Source organism: Euwallacea fornicatus, chromosome 33 (genome assembly GCF_040115645.1).
Source record: "Euwallacea fornicatus isolate EFF26 chromosome 33, ASM4011564v1, whole genome shotgun sequence".
Lineage (NCBI taxonomy): Eukaryota > Metazoa > Arthropoda > Insecta > Coleoptera > Curculionidae > Euwallacea > Euwallacea fornicatus.
Window position 1 is genome coordinate 2024714 of NC_089573.1, and position 25776 is coordinate 2050489.

Below are 25776 nucleotides of genomic sequence, written 5' to 3' on the forward strand. Positions count from 1 at the left end.
TTGTTTTTTGTGAACGCTTGGTACAACTCTTTCAACTCGTTACGAGATCCTGCAAAGTTAGTGCCATTGTCACTAAAAATGACCGAGGGGTTTCCTCGACGTGAGATAAATCGCTTTAAAGTCATGAGGAAGTCTTCAGTGGAGAGACTTGAAACTAGCTCAATGTGTATTGCTTTAGTGGCCATACATACGAAGACTGCGATGTATGCCTTTGTTGTTGGAGCTTTGCGCAATTTTGAGGTTTTCAAGAAAAATGGCCCACCAAAGTCTACACCTACATTTTGAAAGGGCCTTGAGATGTTAACGCGTTCTTTAGGCAGATTCGCCATGATTTGTTCACACGTTCGAGCATTGAACCTGTGACAAACGATGCACCTCCTAATGATGCGTTTTACTTCGCGCAACCCATTTAGCGGCCAAAACCGGGTTCTTACATTGCTCAATACACTTTGAGCACCCGCATGCCCTAGACGAATATGCTCGTGAGTGAGCATCAAGGCGACTACGGGATCACGAGAAGGGAGGAGAATGGGATGCTGCTGGTCAAATGGTATGTCGGCATTTGCTAATCTACCGCCCACTCTTATAAACCCGCGCGAATCAATATAAGGTGCCAGAGGAAGCAAATTCTTATTTGACAGCGGTTTCTTCGATGAGATTTCGAAAAGTTCTTTCCGAAATCTCCTCTTTTGGACGTCTTTGATGATGAGATCTTGAGCAGCTTTGATCTCATCAACTGAGAGAGCGCCTGCCAACCTTTTTGACCTGACCTGACGTGAATTACTGATGAAGCGCAGAGCATATGCTACAGATCGCTTTAAACGAGAGAATGAAGAGAATTTTAAGAAAATGTCGTGCCAAAATTGAGAGGGTTCATGTAGGTCGCGGGTGATCAAGAAGGCTGTTTTCCTTTCTTCGGGAAGAGTTGACAGTGAAGGCGATGAATCGAGACTGTCTAGACACAACTCGGTTTTGTTCAAAAATTTAGGGCCATGGAACCAGAAATCGGACTGGATGATGGTTTCTGGGAACAGACCTCGGGAGAGCAAGTCAGCTGGATTTTCAGCTGACTTCACGTGCCGCCATATTGCATGATTCGATTTGTCTTGTATCTGGGCCACCCGGTTCGAGACAAAAACTGTCCACCTGCTGGCGTGAGTCCTGCACCAACCAAGAGCTATTTCCGAATCTGACCACAAATTGACAGTTTCAAATGATATTTTTCCTTCGAATATTTTCTTGAGATTTTGAGCGAGCTTCGCCAATAAGAGCATGGCACAGAGTTCCAATCTGGGAAGTGATACAGTCTTCATGGGAGCTACCTTGGATTTTGCTGACACGAGATTGCAGGATACGCTGTTATCAATGTATTCCCGACGGACATACACGCAAGCACCATAAGCAGCCAAACTTGCGTCAGCAAACCCATGAAGTTCGGTTTTGCGAGCAAGTTTTCTCAAGAAAATACAGCGAGGAATTTTTAATTGTTTTGCACGCGACAAACATCTGGTAAAGTCTGCCCACTGAGTTAGAGCATGCTTATCAGAGATTTCTGTATCCCAATCCATTTTCTTGGACCACAGCATTTGCATTAAGATTTTTCCCTTGACGATCACGGGATTGACGAGGCCGAGTGGATCGAAGCATTGCGCAATGCTCGAGAGGATTTTTCTTTTGGTAATTATAGTCTCAACCGGTTTCTGAGGGGAGGTGAAGCAAAATGTATCGTCAGTTGACAACCAGTTGAGACCTAGGACCTTAGTGGGTGACTCATCTAGATTTAAGTCAATCGTGGAGTTTTCGCGTGACGAACTTAACGGATGTATTTTGCTAATGACTGACGGTGAATTAGATAGCCATTTATGCAGCCGGAACCCCGATTGGTTCAAACATGAGTTTAGTTGTGCATAAAGAGAGAAGAGTTCGGTTTCGCTTTCCCCTCCGCTGAGAATGTCGTCGACATAGCATTGATTTTGAATGCTGTCTGCGGCAGCAGGGTAGACCTTTCTGTTATTTTCACCTATTTGAGTCAGCACTCGAGTTGCCACATATGGAGCAAAGTTGGTACCATAGGTGACAGTAGACAGCTCAATGCATTGAAGAGGATCATTGGGGTCACTCCGCCATAAAATATTTTGTAAGAAACATTGCTGGGGATTGACCCTAATCTGCCTGTACATTTTTTCAATGTCGCAGACCAGCACGAAGTTGAATGAGCGAAACCGACATAAAATGTCATAGAGATCGGGTTGCACCTGGAACCCTTTGTGACATATGTCATTGAGTGAATAACGAGTTGAACTTTTCGCAGAAGCGTCAAATACCACCCGAAGCTTGGTGGATGTACTAGCTTCACGTGTTACGCACAAGTGAGGGATAAAATATTTGCGGTCACCTCTTTCGTTCGTCTTTGTTAGCGGAACATATCGGGCGTGACCAAGCGAAACATATTCCTCGAGGAATTTTTTGTATTCTGAGAAGAGTTCGGGTTTTGACTGGAATCGCCTTTCGAGAGATAAAAACCTATTCCGAGCCATGGAGAATGAGTCCCCTAACTTTTGGTGTTCCTTGGAAGATTTGAGGGGGATGTCTATTTGAAAGGAACCATTTTCCAGCACCTTTGTGGTTGACGTGAAAATCTCTTCTGAAAGAGCGTTTTCCACCGAGAGAGGGGGATTGGATGGGATTTCTTCCATGTTCCAAAACCTTGTCAAAAGAGAGTCGAGAGTCTCCTCTTGAACCTGGGTCTCAGCACGGCCATTGAAGGCGCAGTGCGAGTTGAGTGAGTATGTATCCACAGAAGATGTCAAACAGCGAGCAGGAACGGCACCTGCAACTATCCACCCTAATTGCGTGTTCACGAAAGCGGGTTTGTTTCGTGATTGGGGTTTTATAAATTCTTGGGACATAAGAGTGAAATAGACATCCGCTCCTATCAACAAATCTATTTCAGAGGGGAGGAAGAACTCTGGGTCAGCTAATTGTTCGAAGACGTCACGAGGGATGTTGAGTTTTTCAGGGTCGATTTGGATTTGGGGGAGCGGCGAAGTTATTGCCTGCAAAATCGAGCACGTGACGCTTGCTTGAGACCCTCGATTGACCCTCGAGTGGATAGTGATATGTACCGAGGCGTGAGAAATGGTAGCATGTTGAGAGATGCCCGTGATATTGAGCTTTTTGGCTTGGGGTTTGAGACCGAGTGCGGCAACGAGTCGTTGCGTTATAAAAGAGTGTTGCGACCCGGTATCGAGAAGAGCTCTCGCAACTATGGGAACCCCCCGAGTAGTGTATACGTTCACCATGGCGGTGCTAAGCAAAATAAAGGGGTTGTGTGATTTTCCCTTTGAGAGAGTTGAGACTGTCTGCTCCATCATTGCCTCGGGGTTATTAGTGCTACCATTCGGCGCACCGCGATCGCTTTCACCATTGTGGAAAGAGGATTGAGTGGAATGCCTGAGATCTTGCGTTGTCTCAGGTCTGTGTTCCCTTCTACCAGTGCGTGCCGAGCCCTGGGTACTTTGAGTATTTCTTTGCCGTAGTAGATCACCGTGGATCAGAGAATGGTGTTTTCGATTACATTCTGAACAGCGTTTGGTGGACGCGCAGTTGGCAACTAGATGTTTGCTGCCGAGACAGTTGTTGCACAACCTCTTGGAGTTTACGAGAGAGCGTCTATCCGCGTTCGACAGAGCTATGAACCTTTTGCATGAGTAAATTCTGTGCCCCGCTTCATCGCAGCATGCACACGGAGGAGGTGATCTCAGTAGGGGTGAGGAACTGGCGATTCGTTCTTTGATACCATTTGCGTGCAGAGTTATGCCGGATTTCGTTCCCGGCTGAGGTTCGGAACTTGATAGATTCTGGAGGATTGTACACCTCCTCTCAAGAAACTCGAACAGGTCATTGACTGTGGGAAGTTTAGTCAAATCTCTTTCCTGCTCAAATGCGCGACGGGTACCGAAATCCAGCTTCTGCTGCAAATGGTAAACGAGAATCAGATTTTCTCGCTGCTCTGTCGTAATTTTCAAGTTCTTGAATGATTCCAATGTTCCCTTAAAATGGGTTACCAACTTCCTAAGCTCTCGTGCCGTACATTTTTTTAATATAGGCGTAGAAAACAAAGCATACAAATACGAATTAGCTATTTGAGTGGGATTTTCATAGCGCTGCTTGAGAATTGCATAAGCGTTTTCAAAATTATCATTTGTAACCTCTAGAGAATCAATCAGTTTCAGAGGCTCATCCCTTACGAATGATTTCAAGTAAAAGAGTTTTTGCACGTTTGTGAGTGAAGTGTTGTTGACTACAAGCGCTTGAAATAAATCTGAGAAGGATGTCCACTCAGTAGAGTCCCCTTTAAAGATGGGGATAGAGATTTCTGGTAATCGAATACCGGTGTACTGGTTTGTACTGTGCGGAGCTGGCGCTCCCGTCCGCGAGTTGGACAGTGAACATCGGGCTGACTGACTTTCCGAAGTTCGCTCGATGCACGTCTCAATTTGCGCTAGAATGTGAAGATATTTGTCTTCCCACTCAAATCTATCTTCCATGTCGACAATAGCATCATCTTCAACCGTAAGATTCTCAATTGCGTCCTGAACTGTTACGTATCGCTCAAACGCGTCTTTTATTCTGTCCCTACGGACTTTGAAGGGAGCAACATCGCTTTCAGAATTTTTATGTTCTTCTACCCAATTGAGAATTCGGGTTATCGAAGACTTAGCAGTTGTACGCTGCCTTATTAGAGTTGCGTAAGACATAGTTGTTAAATATAAATAAAGTACACAAGGAGTTCTTAAATAAACTGGGCTCACCAGGCAGGTTCTACTTATACTGATGTCCCTGGGATGATGGCGACGTCTTCTTCTACGCTGTACACGGCTTCACTTGAGGGGCACTGTCCTTGAACGCACTAATACACAGAGCACTGCACTAGCACAAATACTTGGACGGCGTGGATATACTTAGAGTTTCACTAATGAGGGGTATTGGATGCGTTAACAGCACAAGCTCGGTTGAGCACTTGAGGTTTGAACCTTGGATTTCTGAGATATCCGGCTCGAAGGACCAAATGTTTAGGCCAGGGGCTTCCTGAGTTCCTGCCTAACAGTAGTGACTGCCTCACTAGGCACCCACAGGGGAATCGAAATACGCTGGTGAGGTTTCTTAGTTGATTCGAAGGACCAGACGGGCTACCGTCATAAAGTAATGGGGTTCCAAAGATTCGAGAAATGATATACTCGGTTACACAAGTTACCTTGAATTTAATGACAGACTAGTTGAATTACGAATTACAGGGTGAGTTGTGACTAACTTATTAACAATATTGCCCGTGTGTGGGGTTTTATGGCAACGAGAGCTAGAGAGGTTTGTTGTTTTCGCGACGGGATGAAAAACGGTTCTGGTTTTTGCTCCAAGAGAAGTTCGTGCCCCTTCCCGCAGAGGACGCAGGTTCCCGAGTTTGGGTTCCCACGATTTCATGAGAAAGTCGCCACCTTGATGCTTTCACACCATTACCTTATCGCTAACACCCTCTGGTTCATGTCCACTTGCGCGTGTGTTGCCACATTTCATCCTAATTTACTGCTGCCCTTAATGTGTTTGGGCGATTTGCACTTCATAAATCAGGGTGAATGTGCACCAGATGAGAGGTGATTAGCGCGGTACCCATGGTTTGGCACCCAGTGGTATGTCAAGCTTTTGTTTCTGGTTTCTCTCTTTACCAGATTTATTACCCAGATGTTAGGGCAATACGTGAGAGCGATTTTTATGTTGGAGTTTTTCCAACAGAATTTTTGAGATTCTTATATCATCAAAAATTCTCAAAAAACAAAGTTCAGGAGGGGAAGTGTCGGAACCCCAACAACTCTATGTCTCAAAAACTGAAAGGAATATCTCAAATTGCAGCCCTAGTTTCAGAACTTCATCCAATCAAATTATGAATTTTAGTTGTTTTCAGATTAGGGTTGTCAAGACACAAAATCTCATAAAATTTGTATAAGCTCCTTGTCAAATTATGAATATCCAAATTAAAACTGTTTGCCGAATTATAAATATTCAGATACAAATAAAATCTGTCTTTAACCGGAGAACTAATTAAAAATGTCCTCCTAAAGTGTAACTTTAGGGAAAAGCTTTTTATGATCTTTCTTAGAGGCGGAAAGTCTCGTATTCTTAATGACTTAAAGCCTCCGTAGCCATTAAAAAAAGAGCTACAAATTACAAAGTTGGGATTTTTTATCAATCACATTAAGGTAATCCGAAGGAAAGTTGGCTCAATAAATTAGGGCAAAGAAAGTTAGAAACCGAACAAACTCAAGATGCGCTGTAGTGAACAGTGTCATCTCTAGCAGACAATCGAACCGGAGCTGCGGTAAAGACGGGTCTTTAGGGAGCCATAATATAACCACTCAAGTGCCGGGAGTGATAACTAACAACAGTGGAATAAAGTATTTCAGGTCACGGGTTTGCTTCCAAAACTCAGATATTCGGATTTAAATTGAAAGAGACAGCTCGATCGCCCCTGAAACGCCCGATGATTTTCTAAAATATGAACGCATTTTCCCAATGTTTTTACAATATACTTTGAAGAATGGGCCTTTTACATGCCGTATAAATTTGTTTTTTCATCGATTTTCCAGATAAATTTCCAGGAAAAATAAAACCCGAAAATCTTAGAGGATTTATGAAACGCCCTAGCCTGGAGTTTCAGGGAATTAAATACAAAATTTGTAAATGGAACAAATGGATACGATTGTGTGCAACCTTTTTTTGCCGGGACATTCTCCCTTAACATACTGTATAATAAACCTATTCAATTTAAAAGTCAAAGCGTTTATTTAATTTCTTACTTCCGTGGTGGCGTCCAGAGATATATCACTCCTATTTGTTGTGAATAATAGCTTGGTACGATAAAAATTCTCCTCGGTTTCAAAAGCCCCAAACAATTTCAACTTCGGAAAGGCTTTAAAAGGAGTATTTACTTCCAGAGTTACGTTGTATATTCTGTCGTCGACATCTGCCCGTTCTACGTTATATTCTGCCAAAAGGCTAGTCTGAAATGTTCCATTATTGCAACCTCATTATTGCAACATTCGACAAAACGTTATTCAACTTACGGTTATTGACCTGGTGTTGTTCTGGTAGTTTAAGCCCAAGTTGAACAGGCAGTGACGGCCTTGCAGGAATCGCAGCTTAAAGTCGGAATTTATGGTCTTCAAATTGGAGTAAGACGTTGCTATTCTCAAGGTATTTCCCATTGACAGAATATCCTGATAATTTCAAAGCAATGAAAATTTACAGGAGGCTTACGTGCACAAACAATTTACGGATAAAAAGGGAAATTGCGATTTTTGCGACCTGATTAACCACCATAAAAGAAGTCGACAAAAGCAAAAACACCATGATACAAATTACATAAAGAGAGACATGATTTATCAGTATTTTTGAACTCTATTCTCAGATACCTGATTACTGCTACATAGTAGTTTTTCATATGGTTCATGCTATGTCGTCCTTTGTTCGTTACTGCATTGTTTCAATTTTGCAATTTAATTGCCTTAACAGTATTTTTTCCATATTACCAACGCCTATTCTTACCGCCCTCGCCCTCCGGACGCTGCAAGGGCCTGCTCATGGACCGAGCTGACATCAACCGGTTTTTGATGCGAAAGAACGAGCGAAAGGCGCGAAAGGAGGAAGTTCCTTTCTTGTTGAAGAAGATCCTTCCACCATTATCTGACAAATCCTACCCAATCAACATCTTTAATCTAGTTCTTTAGAAAATATACCATGAGAAGCAATTACATATTTTCCATATACAAAAAAGGCAGGCTTTACCACCTTAAAATCATGTCCTTTATTAGAAATTTTGTAGATGGGTGCTAAGAAAACATCGTGAAATTCCAAACTTTTCCAACTTTGCATTGACTACCGATGAAGAATTGTTTACAAACCAGGGCATTAACAATTTCCTTAATGCTCGTACCTGGACGACTGATAATCCACATTCAGTCCGTCGTAACCCTTTCCAGCATAGATTTTCAATAAACATTTGGGTCGAACTGGTGAACGTACAACTTATTGGCCCTTTTGTACTGCCAAATCCATGACGACCATGATGACAATGATGATATAATTATTTTCTTTCGCAAAATGGTTATGTAAACGTTCTTAAAAGGTTTCCTTTAGATATATGTGCGTCGACAAATATGGCGTCTGCAGATAGTACACTTTCTCACTTTAATTAGTTAGTTTATCAGAATTTCAACAGCGTCTTTTAAATCAATAGGTTTGTCCTGATGACCTCCTCGGTCGCCCGATTTGACACCTCTCGATTTTTATTTATGCACACTTATGAAAAACGTTGTATGCACCAACGAAATGCCAATGCCTGGGTAGGTCGACCGAGAATTTGGACCCAGCAGCAGGATAACAATGTCAGACAACTACTGTAAATTGGATAATCGGTAGTTGCTTAACACTTGGTTATGGAAAACTATTAATTAATAAATTATTTTTAAAATCCTGTCTCTCTTGAAACTTTTATTATGGTGTTATATATACAGGGTGTCCCACAAGTGTTTCATTATATTTCAGTGGGTAATAGTACATTGAAAAATAATATGACTCCCTATATAAACCATATTCCAATAATGCTTCATTAAGAAGATACAGGGTGTTAAACTTAAAACACACCTGGAATATTTCAACGTATCAGAGTATCAATGAACAGGCGAGCTCAATTATGTAGTGAACAAAATGGCCACCAATTTGAACAATTTCTATAATGTTATAGCAAATAAATAATATTTAAAACAAACTTAATGTTATTAAAACCATTTAGAGAATATCGTGCATATAGACGGTATTCAATTTTTTACTGGCAAACGATACGTCGGACGAAAAAGAGTCAAGTGAGCATTTTTCTTCTAAATGAAATTAAACTTCTAAAAATAATTTTTATTTTGATAAAAAGCAGTAGCGCACCATGTTTTTCTTTAAAAATGTGCTGAGAGGTGTCCGTACGCACGTCACTGGTGAAACGAAAAATAGCCCTTTTGCATAAATAAATGCGTCTACATTAACTCTCAAAACATGCCAAATTTCACTTACATATCTCAAACGGTTTTGAATATATCAATAAAAGTTAGATTTTTTAAGTAAAGTTTAGCACCCTGTATCTTCTTAATGAAGCATTATTGGAATATGGTTTATATAGGGAGTCATATTATTTTTCAATGTACTATTACCCACTGAAATATAATGAAACACTTGTGGGACACCCTGTATATATATATAGGGTGTTCCAGTTTATAGTAGCAGGACTTTAACAGTCGATAGAAGACCTTTTCTTAAGATGAAAACGTTATATAAATATATATTGAAAACGGCTCAATTTTTGAGATACAGGGTGGCAAACTTAACTTTTTTTTTGGATAATTCACGCAAATATCAAAATATAGCCATGAAATTTGATATTTTGGGATTTTTCGCAGTGCCGAATTTATATTTGTTAAAATTTTTGTCAAATTTACAGAGGGCGCCATATGCAACGTACTAGCGACTTTACTAGACCTAGAAATTTTCAACGGGAAATTAATATAAACATTTGGGTGGGAATTTTCCAAAATAATTTGTTTGGACCCTACTTTTTGCCAGATCGGTTAAATTCTGTAAATGTTTTAGATTTTCTGGAACCTGAGCATGTTAACATGTGGGACGATGTTCCAGTAATTTTTAGAGAACGGCCTTGGTTACAATTGGATGGTTATTCAGCACATTTTGGAAGAAATGTAAGAGCTTGGTTGAATACGAATTACCCAGGAAGATGGATAGGACGTGGTGGTCCGGTTTTGTGGTCTCCACGTTCACCGGACCTCACGCCCTTAGACTTCTTCGTGTGGGGTTTCTTAAAAGAAAGAATTTATGCTATCCCTGTGACAAATATCGAAGACCTACAATTGCGGATAACAAACGTTTGTCAAGAGATACGAGTAAATAATTTAATTGAAATGCGAAGGTCCATTGAACGTCGTTGTCAAGTTTGCATTCGATTAATCGGTTTTCGCTTTGAACATTTGCTTTCAATTGGAGCTAAATTAGTTAGAATATGATTACTTCTTTATTTTGTATTAAATAACAATTAAAAAGTTTTTGATATTCATTTCGTTCCAAAATATTAAAATGTTAAATGGTAAATAAATACTGTTAAATGTATTAGTCATAGTATTAATAACGTTGTTAAATGAATTAAGAAACGTTTATTAAGCATATAAAAATTGGCGAAATAAACTATTTACTTTCCAATCACAACGCCCCTGTGGAAGCAGGTCGAACTGCTAGGGACCGAATTCAAAATGTCTCGAAAACAGTGACTTTTAGCAATTTATAACAAGAGTACTCTTTTTAGGAAAAAATAAACGGGGAATCCATTTTGATAAGAAAAAAGTTGCTACAAAGAGGCACAAAAAAGTTATCATAATTTAAACGTTCACTAGTACGTTGCATATGGCGCCCTCTGTAAATTTGACGAAAATTTTAACAAATATAAATTCGGCACTGCGAAAAATCCCAAAACATCAAATTTCACGGCTACATTTTGATATTTGCGTGAATTATCCGGAAAAAAAAATTAAGTTTGCCACCCTGTATCTCAAAAACTGAGCCGTTTGCAATGTATATTTATATAACGTTTTCATCTTAAGAAAAGATCTTCTATCGACTGTTAAAGTCCTGCCACTATAAGCTGGAACACTTTGTATATATACGTATATATATATATATATATATATGTAGCAATTCTCCAATAGAATGGTCAAAGCGAAAAGGAAGAGGGATTGTCTTGTTTGTCTTATCAGAGAAAGAGGGTCCAAAATGGTCCAGTTGTGGCGATTGTCTTTCCATTTTGCCTGAATTTATAGCAGTCTTTCAGTTATTCTCGTCACGTTTATAGGTTCGTATAATAATTGGTTAGATGTCTTATCTTTAAAATCAGTGTTAATGTAATCTAGTCCGTTGTTTTCGTGTATTTGTCATTATTTTGTTGCATCGAGAGTAACGTAATGGTCTTCAGTTTTGTGTTTGTCCAGTCAATTTTTTGGGACACGTATCACGATTTATTTTCCCCATGTCCTTGGGATCGTGTTGTTCACTGCTTTATGATATATGCTCGTGAGTTTCTGGAGTTAAGCTCTACACAATTCTACTTTTTGTTTTGTCTTTTCTCCGTGCTGTTTTTGGTATCAACTAGTGCTTCGTCGTATTGTATTGTTCGTATTGGATTAGCTTGTACGTGTAATCTAATGGGTTGTTAAAGTGGTTGTCGTACCAGTCGTTGACAAAATTCCAATAATGTTCGTCAAATTTAGGATTTGTCGGGGCGCTGAGGGCTCTCTGAAAATGTCTGATAAATTTGTCAGCTTTATCTTTACGCGTGCAACGTTCTGTTCCACCTGCGTTGTTGTGCCAATGGTGTACGTTTTTTGGTTTGGTTCAATTTCTTGACATGTTTTCGACCATCTGCCCTATCAAAGTTAGTCTATCAACGTCTTCATGTCTCTGTTGAGATCGCGAAGCGTTCCTTTTAATTAATTTTATCGTATGTGTGTAGAGTCTGTATAGTTCTTTGTTCCGTTCGAAAAGTCTGAATGTAAAATTGGGTAAATAACTTACAATATACTCGAATTCGTTGAATATCGTGGCCTCCCCATGAGGTAAATGGATTTTTGACTGGAGGACATATGCCGGACCCTTTTGGTCAATTTCCAGTTGTCCTTTCATTGTCGGAAATATAATTGCGTCCACTTCTATTAATCCTTTGAAACTTAGGAAATCGTCATCTCGGCTGTTGTTGCGTAGGACGGATTTCGAATAATACACGTCGCTGACACTAATTCCCAATTCCTTTAACGGCTTCGGTTTCGGCTTTCCTATTAACTTAACCCCCAGCTACAAATAAATAGTTTTATATCGAAACGACCTAAAACATAGAAACTTCGCCAATTTATTATGGAATGAAGTGATTCTCATACCTACGACAATTAATTTTAATGTCGGCCATTAGGGCAGGAAAACTCGAAAGAAAACCGAGATAAGGGGATAAGCGGAAAACATATCTAAAGGAGTTATTTATAATGATTCATTTTATTTCTCTACTTTGGCGAGTTTTATATTCGGAGCTACTTTTCTAAATGCGGAATGTGTTAAGCAAGATTTATAATGAACGCTAAGTATCATAGAGCTGAAACTTGAAATGCACGGGGAAAACGTGAATGTGAATAAGAGGAAAGGATTACTGCAGGGAAACATACTTTACATGTATTATTAAAAGATGGATGAAAGTACATATTCAAGTTTATGTTACGGTACACTCGGCTCCCATGAATGTACATTGTACATACGTTGTACATAACGTATTATTATATAAATTTCCTTTAGATTTTTTTTCTCTCGGTCGATTTCGATTGAGATGTTTTTCGTTCAGATGAGTTATTTTTTCCAACTCCACAAATACGAACAAATATTTTTTTGTCATATACGCTCACATTGTTTTTTTCGTTTTCTATGTCATATTTATTTCTTAGTTTTCCAAATGTTTGCATTTTACATATATATTTATACAGGGTGAGGCACCAAGAGCGCCTCGGGGTATTACGTCTTTATTAATAATTTGATCGACAATTGTTTTTAGAAGTGTATGTAGGACCTTACAAGGTACTTTTTAAAAATATTTTCAATTATACAGGGTGTATATAAAAAAATATACGTCTCAAACATATGTTTTTTTTTATGGGACACCCTATATTTTATTACATATTTGGAATCATAGGACGAAAATAGTGCAAGTTTTTATAAAACACATTGAATCTAAAACAATTGCTTCTCGAGAAATTTTAGAAAATATAAAAATGAAAGAGTTGGGAAATTTTTTTTTCGCTAGGTAAAATGAGTTACTTGGCTATTATTTTTTTACTAAACTGATATACAGGGTAAGCAAAAAGATTGGTCAAATTTTACTCCCTCATAATTTAGCATAACTTTCTTATTTCAAATAGAATTTATACATTTTTATGTATTACTTAGAATCACTAATTAATTCCCTTTTAATTGATACTATAGTGTTCTATACCTATCTTTTACCGTTCTCCTATAATATGAAATTTTATTTAATTTTCAATAACAACATTAAATAATACAGCTGGGTTTAAGTAGAAGGACAGTCGGAAGGATTGCAAAAAGTTTCAAATTTCATCCTTATCATATGCAGTTACATCAAGAATTATATGAAGCTGATTATCAAGCACGAATTGACTTTTTTCATTTTGTTTTGGAAAAGTGTGCACAAAATGACAGTTTTTTGGTTTGCCTTCTATTTTCGGATGAGTCGACTTTTCATAACAATGACTTAGTAAATAGGCATAATTTCCATTATTATGCTGATAAAAAGCCATTAGTTTTCCACACAGTCGATCGACAGCATAGATGGTCCCTTAATGTGTGGGGTGGAATTTTAAATACTTCCGTCATAGGACCTTACTTTTTTGAAGACAATTTAACTGGACAAGTGTTCAAAGACTTTATTGAAAGTAGACTTGTAGAATTATTGGAAGAAATACATATAATATATAAATATATTTAATGTTATTATTGAAAATTAAATAAAATTTCATTATGGGAAAACGGTAAAAAATAGGTATGGAACACTATAGTATCAATTGAAAGGAAATTAATTAGTGATTCTAAGTAATACCTAAAAATGTATATATTCCATTTGAAATAAGAAAGTTATGCTAAATTATGAGGGAGTAAAATTTGACCAATCTTTTTTCTTATCCTGTATATCAATTTAGTAAATAATTCATTTTAGTTTGAAGATTAGTTTGTACTTAAGAAATAATAGTAAAAAATAATAGCCAAGTAACTCATTTCACCTAGTAAAAAAAATTTTTTTCAACTCTTGCATTTTTATATTTTCTAAAATTTCTCGAGAAGCGATTGTTTTAGGCCCAATGTATGTTATACAAGCTTGTACTATTTTCTTCTTATAATTCCAAATATGTAATAAAATATAGGGTGTCCCATTAAAAAAAACATATGTTTGAGATGTATCTTTTTTTATACACACCCTGTATAAATGAAAATATTTTTAAAAAGTACCTTGTAAGGGCCTACATACACCTCTAAAAACAATTTTCGATCAAATTATTAATAAGGACGTAATACCCCGAGGCGCTCTTTATGCCCCACCCTGTATATATAAAATATTATGGAACTTATGCTGTGCATCAACTACGACACATTGCTGAAGTCATTCTAGCAGGCTAAATATTAGCTTTGTTATGGATATGTAGAAAACCAACCCCATTCAGAAATATGTGAAAAGGAACCAGGTAAATTTAATGCGAATATTTATAACAGTTGTACACCTATTAGTTATAATGAGCCTGTTTCCTCATTAGTAGACAATAATGTAATTAATTTAATATATTATAAGCTAATTCACGTCAACTATAGACCCAATAATACTAAAGTGTATACATTTTGCAAACAACAGGCAAATCAGGCTAAAATATACACTTACAGTCAACAATAAATTTAGATATTTTCAGGGGAACTTTTGACTTTCAAATATCAATCTTACACCAATTTCTAAGATTAAATGGTAAGAAAATTTATGTTTTAAGTTCTTACGGAAAATATGTTTAATCTTGATATTAATGGCAAAAAATAGGAGCATACACTTTTTGAAGTGACATAAATTGTTGCTAAAAAGCTTCGAAATTGAGAAAATTAAAAAAAAATGTTAAGAAATTATTGCTGAATTTAACAGAAAAAAATTTTTTTTAATAGAAAACCATTTGATCTGTAAATTAATTTCATAGTTAAAGTAATTTTTTTAATGGGGCAATTAAAAACCACAAATGATTACAGTTTGACTCAAGAATCTTATTAAGAAGCAGGATCAAGACAACCTCAGAAAAAGTCGTTTATTGTAGTATTGTCAGCTTTTTTCAAATCAAATGCCATTATAGGATGTTTAAAGCACTACTCGTAATCTAAAAAAAAATTATGAATACAGCTTATTACGAGAACAATTTTTGTCACATTAAGATTATTTCTAGAATTATTCATCTTCAACAAATTACCTTGAAAAATTAAAATGTTCTCTTTTTAGAGGGCTCGACAATGGAACCGATTTACCTTAGAGCTAAAAGATTTGCAGTTTCGACCCAAGATTATTTGCTACCATCATCAGTGGTGGTATTTTCAAAAAAAAAAATTAATTTTCAATTTAGATTTTTTTTCAAATGCCAACACTGAATAAACACAAAGAATATTTTACTAGGATACGAAAATACAATTTAGCTTTTTCTAATGTCATTAGTTTTTCATAATTCGCTACAACGAGAAAAATTCAAATTTCCATAGGCATTTTTTCAACAATTATGAAAATTACAGTTCAGAATTAAATTTCCTTTTAATATACGTCACCGGAGGACTTCCACCGACAAACTCATTTCAGAATGGATTTTTTCTGAATTTCAAAAACATAATCTTTGCACCTGAAAATAAAACTATTCCGGCCCTGCATTACAAGCAAAAGAGCCTTTTAATCTTGGATTATTCGTTTTCCGTTTCCTTTCTAAAATTCATCTTAATGAGAGTACAATTCACACAATTATAATAATCCAAGGTACTTGTTAAAACTTTTCCACGACGACCGGAAAGAGTTACGAATCTATGTGCCTCGATTTTTTATTTCTGTTTCCACCACCTTTAACGTATCGAATTTGAACCGTTCTTTGCGACTATCTTTTATTTAATCCTGATCAATTTAATAAAAAATTCGTTTTTTTTTATAAAAAAAAATTTAAAGCATTACACAAAGAATAGTATGAGATTTTTGCACAAAATTTAAGAAAGAATATTTAAGGAGTAACCTAGAGCGTTCATTATTAGAAATTTGCCAGTTTTAATCAACACCTACTAACCCAGCATTAGTCTCTCCCGTCTGTATATACAGGCTGTCCCAGAATGAGGGGGTCAACGCTTAACCACATATTCCTTGGTCAAAAATATATCGATTCATGGTAATATACTTGTATAAAAAAATTGTCTCCTATTGGAGATACAAGCTCGTAAAGTCCCACATTTTTCTTAAGTTTTGCGGATAAGTCGAAAACGGCTAGATGGATTGCTACGAAATTTGGTGTATACTCTTTCTGCTTCTCGGGGCACATTCGACGGGACTTATTATGGTAAAACCACCAGGGGCAGTGGTCAATCGCTACAAGGTCGAATGTCAAATACACCAGAATTTTTTATTCCTTCACGCAGGCGGTTGTTTTTTTTATGAAATTCCCTGTCAGTTACGCAACTTCTTTATGTCTTATTGAATTTTGATTTGGAGCCCCCGTTAGACGAAAAAAAATTAATGGAGGAAATGATGCCCCTCTTCAATGGCCGCCTAGATCTCCAGATCTAACTCCCTGCGACATTTCCATTTGGGGTACGCTAAAATTTCGTGTATCTGCTGTTCCTATTCAAATTGAAGACCGCCTAAGAAATGGAATTTTCCAAGCAGCTGATGGAATGCGCAATGATCCAATGATGTGGGGAAAATTCAAATTTAACTTTCTTCGACGCGTGAATCTCTGTATTCGAGAACGGGGTGGTCACGTTGAGCACTTATTAAATTAATTGTTTGTTGAAATGTATGCTTTTATTTCTTTCTGAAGGGTGTGTATTGACTGACATTATCAACAATTTTTATTTTTTTTCGTCTAATGGTGGCTCCAAATCAAAATTAATATATAATATAATATATGATATAATAATAATTAATATGTATAAGTATATCACCATGAATCGATACATTTTTGACCAAGAAGTGTGTGGTTAATCGTTGACTTCCTGGGACTCCCTGTGTAATTAATCGATTTTTGTCAAAAAATATATATACATAAATATCGGTTAATGCAACTGTAGAATTAATGAAAATTATATTTTTGAAAAAGCAGGTATTGAAGATATTGTTATTTCCGATATCTGTCACAAAAATGATTGAGTGAAGAACAACAATAAGTTGCAATCGGACGAAAATATTCGTCTAGAAATTGTCAAAAAAAACAATTGCTGAACTCAAAGGTTCAATTTTTTGAAAATCTGTCAAAAAAAATGAAGAGTTGCGGAGTAAAGGTTTTTCAAAATAAAATTTGCTAATAGCTAACCGATAACGTGTTACTCAATTTGAAATAAATTTTGCTGTTTACTCAAACAACTTTCAACCGATTTCAACATTTCAAAAACCGACATACAAAAATTATTATTTTAGCAAACTGTAGGACAAAAGCCGATGTTAACATTTAAAAACTACAACGTAAAATTATTTAAAAAAAAGTTAAATGTTTCAAAGGACATCTTTGTTACCTCCAAATTTTAATTTAATATCATGAACATCAACAAAAAAAATTAATTTAATTTAATTCACTTTACTACCTAGGTGACTAGGTGTTATTTAATTCCGGCCATGGCTCTACGTACATATATTAACATGGTGCTGATTTACATTTTAAAGGATATTTTATCAACTGTAAGACTTTCATATGATAATTAAATCTTGTGCGTAGATATGCCATAAGGGACTAATATTTGTGGAATAAATAAGTTTTAAACTCACGAGTAACATAACAGACTTCGGGTAATCTATTAAGAAAATTTTGTCTAGGGGACTGCCTTAAGGGAAAAGTTTAAGTGTTTCTGCACACGTATACGGTCGTGAATTTATAAGTAGGGATTTCGGATTTGATTCTAAGGGGATTAGATTCAGATTCAACCTTTATCCAATGCGTTAGATAGATAAGGAAAATGTCGTATACCTTATATAAAGAGACTTTCGAAGAAAATTCGAGGTCTAAGCCTTCCTTGTATATAAGTTTGGCCACAATACCATTGTCTTCGAAATCCTTAATAGGCGTGTAAATCTTGTATGTGTATTGGAAGTCAATGATATTAACATAATGCGATAGCCCGGAAAATCCCAACAAAAGAGAGTTCCAGCCTATTCGGAAATCTGCCTGAAAAGTAGATTTTATTAGTTCTTTCTTTTCCCTGATGGAACAAAAAGATTGAGTCGTTCCAGGACATACCATTTTCTTTGTATCGTTTAGATGAGCAGCTTATTTTTTATTGACGGGGAAAATATGTTCCGATTTTTCCACCCTTATTACAATAATATAAGTCATACTTACTTCTCCAGTTCGGAGTTTTGCAACGATCAGGATCTTCTGAAGGAACTCAACGGGAGTTGCCAAGAAAACCTTCACGTTAAAATCTATCAAATCATCAAAATCAAACAACACCTCAGTACCCAAAGTTCCGGCAGGGTATGTGATCAAAGCCACAAAGTGTCTATCATATTTTGACAATTTAAAATTACACTGATACATTTCTTCTGAAGTGGTAAAATTGACAACAAACATGCTGTCCATGAGTTTCTTGAACTTTCCTTCCATGTCTACCAACACTTTTTTATGTCCTATATCAACCTCAGCCACACCTCGCAAATGTTTGTCTATTGTGTAATATATCTTGCTCAACATTACTCCTTTTTCTAGCGCTTTAAAGGGGGTGAGAGTTTTGATAGTTCCAGTCAAGTTGGAAAACTTTTCGTTGCTTTGAAACTTCCAGTTGCTATCCACATCAATAACAAATTCCGGATTATACTAAAAGGGAATTTTATTTTCGGTTATTGGTTATTACTGCGAATTAAAACCTGTGCCACATTCGTTGTGATGGATTTGTACAAGTCGTTAATTCAATTTAACATAATTGTTTGAATTTTCTTTCCCTGGTATAATATAATTCGTCATACCCGATCTATTAAGGAATTATTACCTACTTTGATGATAATTTGTCAAATCTTTGTTTTTCGATTATCAGATTTTGGGTCTTATGGATGCCGCCAAGAGTTCATTCGGGTTGCACCGTCTGATTTTAATTTTGGAAAATGTATAAAATAATTTTTCTTTTGGAATTCCTAAAAATTCACTAAACTTCGACAATAGAAAAAATCAGATATGGCACCTATTGACCTAAAACTAGAAGAGAAGCAGCGTTGCAAACCTCAATGCCCTCTCTAAACCATTGCCTCTGCTATAGTTAAGTGACACCTTTTTGCATACGCCATTTTACATTATTCTTATAGCTCTTAGAATTTGCAAAATACCAATTCCTGCATAGCCACAAGTGTCCGCCCTATACAGGGTGGTCCTTAGGGATGTTCCGTTATTTAAGAAGCGCGTTCTCTGAACTGTTCTAAGACAAAAATATTTTATAAACGTATGTCTTAAATGAGTCGCGTTCGAAATATAGGACATTAATTACTTAAAAAAAAAAAAATTCAATTATTTTCAAAATGTCGCGAAATACTTTATTGAACCTTGGTACACTTCTGCAGTAGTCCAAACAGTACATTTCCCTTCTATCTAAAGAAAAATGCTGTAACCATGCGCGTGCATAAGAGTTACCACGTTGATTCTTATAGAGAAATAGGGGGGACAGCACTTGTCTGTTCTAAATTGGACACATTATAACAGTTACATCCCCGTTGAAAATCTATATTGAAAATAACGTCAAATTTGTCAAAGAAATAAAGTAGACCATGTGAAAGGTGAAAATCAATGAGAAGAAAGATGGACGCACGCATTAGGACAAATGGTGGTCATTTTCAATAACTGTTATAATGTATCCAATTTGGAAAACACCAGTAACGTACCCGCCATTCCTCTATAAAAATTAATGGGGTAACTCCTACGCGTGTTTACAGTCACAGAATTTTTTTTTATAGAAGGAAAATGTACTGTCTGAACTGCTCTGTAGATACACCATGTTTCGATGAAATATTTTGCGCCATTTTGGAAATACGAAGAAAAACACCAGATTTTTCTTAACATTTGACACCCTGTATCTCGGAGACGGTTCATTTTGGGACGCACGTTCATTTTCGTCTTAGAACAATCGAGAAAATTAATTCATTAGATATCGAAACACCCATAGCGGCCACCCCGTATAATAAAATTGGAATTATGAAGACGGAAAGTGGCAGTTGTCAGATAGATTGCTAATTTATGAATTAAGATCTTAATAAATCAAAGATTGCAACGATTCCGACTTCCGTGCCATCATTTCCAAAATATGACAAAATTTTGATTTTCAAAAAAAAGCTTCCGACCTTGGGAATTAATGCTTTGTTATCGTTTGCATCTCCTTGAAAATTTCGCGGTTTTTGTATGACAATTCCAAAAAAATCCAATAAAACTCAAACAATTAAATTAAATATCGGCAACTCATGGCGATATTGTGAAAATTCTTACCATCAAATGTACAATCGTCATGTAGTCGCTTCCATTTTGCGAATGTTTCAATGTGGTATTAACATTCGGTATGTTACTCAAAGTGCTTTGCACTGAGCAGCTGTACCTACATTGAAAGTCCACGTCCCTGGATGAATAATCACCAAACAAATCCAGTGCAATTTTTTGCCTGGGATTCCAAGCTAAAACCCCATTCAAGCTGTATTTGTTTGCCAAGTGCTCGAACCTAATAAACCACGGAATAATTTATGTTTTACCCGTAAAATCAGCCATCTTACACTCCAACAAGCTTCATATTTTTAAAGGAATCCAGCGGAGTATTAAGCCTGGATGATATTTCAAAAAAAATCTCGTTTTCATATCTGTATTTGACGTTCAAATTAATGGAGAATGATTTGCTGTCGTCCCAGGAGACACTGGCCAGCATATCGATGTGACCCTCTAAAATATAGGATGTTGTGTTAAGTATGTAAATAAGTAAAGTTAAAGCAAAGTATATCTACTCTTCTAGAATTAATTTAAGGGAAACCCTCCTGCAGCAATTTAGTTTAAGACTCGGACTACACTTTTCACTCAGTATCCTTTATGTTCGGGGTTCCACAGCAAATCCCAACTTTAACTTCTATTCATCCAACAAAATTGCCTTTCGGATGAGTTTGTAATTAATTGCTATATTTGTCAAAGTTTTGGGATCTACGCTAATGAAGCTCTAGGATATTTTTAATGGTATTATTTAACTAATGACCTATAACAAATCAAATTCAGCTAATTCGGTAAATGGACTTTAAATGTTTGCCTTTTGCGGGTGTTTTCATTTATAAAAAAAAAAAATTATATATTTCGATGGAGGAGCATAATAAATAACACAAATTTAGGTTTAAATGGCTCTTAATAAAACATCAATCACAACACTCGGTGCTTACTTTCCAGCAGAAACTGATATTTCCCAATAATAGTGCGTCCCGGGTAACTAACTATTAAATCTGCGTTGTAATTAAAATCCTCTGCTTTGGTAAAATTGGCCGCTACAAACAGTTTTTGACTGGGATCTCTATTTGCGTCCCAGTTTATATCAAAACCGAGTGCCTTTTGTGCTTCTTCATTAAAAACCCATACCGAAAACTCTATATCTCGTAACCTAAAAAAAAAAAAAAAAATCGAAATTACCTATTTTTGTACATAAACTGCCAACATGTTGCGCTGAGGGTGCCTTATTAGTTCCTATCACTAACTAATACCCGATGGCTTTAAAATTACACAAATTTAACATATGCAGAAACTGTGTGGGCTTTGAAAGCATACGTGTGTTTCTAGACTATATCGGATGGCACGTAAAACAGGGCAGCTATATCTATATACCACAGGGTGTTGTAGAATGGGTTTGCATTCGTCTCACAACGGAATCTAGGTAAGGCAAAAAGTATAACTAAAAGTTTTGCCATAGCTCCTACAATTTATGAGATATTAAATTTAGGTATACCTTGCAAATCATTACGAAGACATCAAGACCCTTTTTCTCTTCTTGACCTCTATACAGGGTGATTCATTGGGAATGGGACATGGCGAAACCCGAGATTCGTTAAATTAAACACATGAAAAGCCATTAACAAATGAAAAATAAGTTTTATTTAAGCGGATATTCAAAATGGCCACCTTCCACCTCAATGCACTTTACTAACCTTTTTCTCAAAGATCTTTTTATTCTAAAATGCGGCAAAATATTTATTTGAAAATGAATAAAACTGAGTTGAAATGGAAGAACGCGAATTAGCTTATAGGTAAAAATCTCGTAAACGAAGGGAGATATCGGGATTGAACAAGAATACCTTTTTTGCGTAAAAACAGACGCTTTTCAATACATTGAATAAAATTTGACCTTAGTTGCACTTATAAAAAAATATGACCAAATATATCGAAGCGGTGGGTTGTAGCTAGCGCCCTCTAGAAATTTCGTAAAAATTAGATCAAAATCCTTATTTGGCATCTTACAAAACCTAAGTACACCGATTTTGGTGTTGATGCTATGAAAACACAAAAAGTTACTAAGGAATTTTAAAATAAAATTTTAACTTGTAACACCCTGTAACTCTGAAACGCGCACCATTGATATAAGGCATGTTGCGTCCAATCGTCATATTTTGGTGTCCCCTATCTCGGGTTTCGCCATGTCCCACTCCCAATGAATCACCCTGTATAGAGAAACACTGCTCCATTTCTTGAATTTTGCATTTCTTCACGAACTTAGAAAAAAATTGCCTTCTACATTATCCTCGTTTTCCAAAAATTTTATAGTTATTTGCTAAAATTTTAACATTGGCTCATGGGAAATTTTAGGCCGAATTTCCAATTTTTTTTTCACAGTTTTGCAGGGCACTCCTATTGGGCAAAATTCAAAGGCTGCACGAAAACAGTTTTTTTAAGCCCACAGCGAAAAATTTAAGGCTGCAAAAGGAGGTCTCATCCTAAAGAAAAATATCACCCTCTAGATTTTCCCACTCAGTTAGCAAATCTGTCTTAGTACTGGGTGACGTATTGTATACCCTCCAAATTGGAAGTAAATATATTAAAAGTTGTAGATGCTGTAATGTTTTTTTTTTATTTAAATTTTAACACGTTGTCTCTTAGTAAGGAAGTATTTCCAGACTCGAAATTATTATTCTAATACTAATTACAGGACACCCCGTATACTTTTATGTAATATAGTGGTTTGAATATTCGGAGTTTGCATAAAAACACTAACTTTGTAACATAAAAATAAAAAACTGGATAATTTTGCATATTTTGGAAAATCGATTTTTTTCTTGTTTTAATGATGTATCGCAATTCCATGTTCCGACCAAAAATGGCGACACAGGAGGCGTTTTTCGAAAAATCAAAATAAAGACACAGTTTGAAAGCCAATGCAGCGAAGTCCAAATCACGGCCATACTTAATTATTGTATTAATTACAATTTTCGTAAACTTCGCGCATTAAATCTGTTACATGTTTAATTTTATGGAATTATAGTTGCCCTTTTAGCCCAAATTTCGCGAATCCTCAATTTCTTTATAGAAATTCACCAAAAACTCAAATAAAATAAATTTTAAACAACTGAATGCCATTTAAGCTTGATCTGTTATGCCTTTAATTTTAAACGCTTTCATCGCTTATTCTTGCGAAATGTAACAAATACAAAAACCTTTTTTTTTTTTTATAGAGGAGGGAAACCTTCAAAAGGTACCCGGTCTGATGTTCGAGCGACCGGGTTATGTGGGATTCGTCCCTGAATGGGACGAAATACAAAAACCTGAACTAACCTGAACTAACCACGTGTGTCGTACGTCATAGCGATTTAACGCATGTAAAAAAATCCTTCTTACATAATTTTGCATCTTTTAGCTAACATGTTTCAGATTACATTCACTACCGTATCTTGTTAAATGTTAATTTAAATTTAAAAATTCCTCAAAACCTGACGTTAAATAAATTAGAAAATTCGAGTAAATATTCGCTTTTCAAATTGTGCAAACTTGATGCCTCTAATATAAAGCTTTTTTAATTACTCTTTTTACAAATATAAAATAAGTTTTAAACTGTATATTTGGCACAATATACGATAGTAGAACACATAAAATTCGTTATATTGTTAAATCTGCTGGTGTATGACCATAACAGGTAAAAAAACGCACATTAAAAGATATTTGTGGTGGGTACTCGATGAATACTTTATTATATTCATTGCTTACTTGTCGAGTAGCAAAAATATGTAGATTTGACCATTCGCAATAGATATTTACTGCGCCGCCATTTTGAATCTGAACATGAGATCGTAATCAGTCACTAAAAAGGAAATTTTGTTTTATTTTGAAATATATAAAAATTCCCGATACTTTTCAATTCGATTCAAAAATCGATGGTTATATCCCAGGTTTGAAATTACTCGAAATGTTTTCAAGATATTATTTCTTGCATCACCCGGTATAAAATATCCATGCATAACAATAAAACTCAATTAATACGAGTGATATTTTTTCTATTGTTTAAAAAAGATGCTAAAATACATCGACTTTGATAGGGAAGGAGATGTAATTTTGTGAAATAGGTGTTTTTGAATTATTATCCCTCTACTCTTGGAAACCACCCCTTTGAAATTTCCGAATTGGAAGAGAGATTGTGTTATACTTTGTCGAAAAATAATTTTATTCTCTAAACGATCAAGTTTTTATTTCTTGTTTTTTTCCCGTTATTCTTAACTTGAAATTAAGTAAAAACCAAATAACTTGATTTTAACGATTTTTGCTGATTATTTATTTTATCGTGAGAAATGTCGAAAATGGCCTCCATTGACTTCCATTCACGTGTCTAGTTGATCTTCAAAATGTCGTCGTACATTATCTAACATTTCTGATGTTATTGACCTTCGACGATTCGGGCGCCTAGCTCTTCAAAGGAATCAGATTGTTTATCATAGCTTTTGGTCTTTAAATGTCCCCACAAGAAAAAATCCAGGAAAATATGATCAGGGGATCTCGCAGACCAATCAACTGAACCTCATCTTCCAGGGAATTCTTCATTTAAAAACTGTCGGACAGCAGCAGTGCGATGTGAAGGCGCTTCATCTTGTTGAAAAGTAAATTATTGTTCTACGAAACGGGGATCTTGTTCAAATATTCCAGCTATCTCGGGAGATATGACGTCTTATAGATGTTGCAGATAGTTTTGTCCATTTAAGTTCTTAGAAATGAAGAATTGTCCAACAATGTAATTACGCAAAATCCCTGCTAAAACGTTCAATTTTCGAGATTGTTGAGTGTGAGCCTTTCGGAAGAAATGAGAATTTACGTCATTCCAGCAACAACAGTTGTTTCTGCTCAATTTCTACACCACCGGCGTATAAAATTAGAAAATAAAAGTTCGACCATGTAGAGAATAAAATTACTTTTCAGATGAAATATAACGCCACCCTTCTTCCAATTTGGATTTTTCAAAGGAGTAGTTTCCAGGGATGAAGGGACGACATTTCAAAAACAACTTTTTCACCAAATGATGTTCCCCTCCCTATTGAAGTTAACGTATTTTCGCGTCTATTTTTTAAACAAACAGGAAAAAAGGTATTCAGGATGGACACTTTTCCGCAGGACTCTCTGTAGGTAACTACTGAATTGTCCCTTGTTAATCAAAACATAATGGAAACTCCTATACACGGCAGGGTCCCCACGTTTACAACCAGTTGTTTTTAAACTGTTGTTTGAAACATGTTGTAAACAAGGCCTAAAGTTTTAAACAGTTTAGATCATTTTATTCAAAATTACTGTTATTTTGCATATAAGAAACATTTTGTTTTTATTTAAAAAAATTCTAAGTGCATGAGGATAGGGATTATTCACTTTAAAAGGAAAACACTATGGTTGTTTATCGACT

General features: G+C 36.1%; 1 protein-coding gene across 1 annotated transcript in view; it reads right to left on the reverse strand.

The window, feature by feature from the left end:
- Apoltp (Apolipoprotein lipid transfer particle) overlaps nucleotides 1-25776 on the reverse strand; it is a 143952-nt gene that overhangs the window by 41360 nt on the left and 76816 nt on the right. Inside the window, exons 18-25 of the mRNA XM_066299449.1 lie at nucleotides 21299-21513; nucleotides 20654-20816; nucleotides 20376-20601; nucleotides 18252-18725; nucleotides 17880-18077; nucleotides 11674-11949; nucleotides 7119-7271; nucleotides 6852-7055 (exon numbers count right to left, since the gene is read on the reverse strand). Of these exons, the coding sequence (XP_066155546.1) occupies nucleotides 6852-7055; nucleotides 7119-7271; nucleotides 11674-11949; nucleotides 17880-18077; nucleotides 18252-18725; nucleotides 20376-20601; nucleotides 20654-20816; nucleotides 21299-21513 (1909 nt within the window). The remainder of the gene's footprint in view (nucleotides 1-6851; nucleotides 7056-7118; nucleotides 7272-11673; nucleotides 11950-17879; nucleotides 18078-18251; nucleotides 18726-20375; nucleotides 20602-20653; nucleotides 20817-21298; nucleotides 21514-25776) is intronic.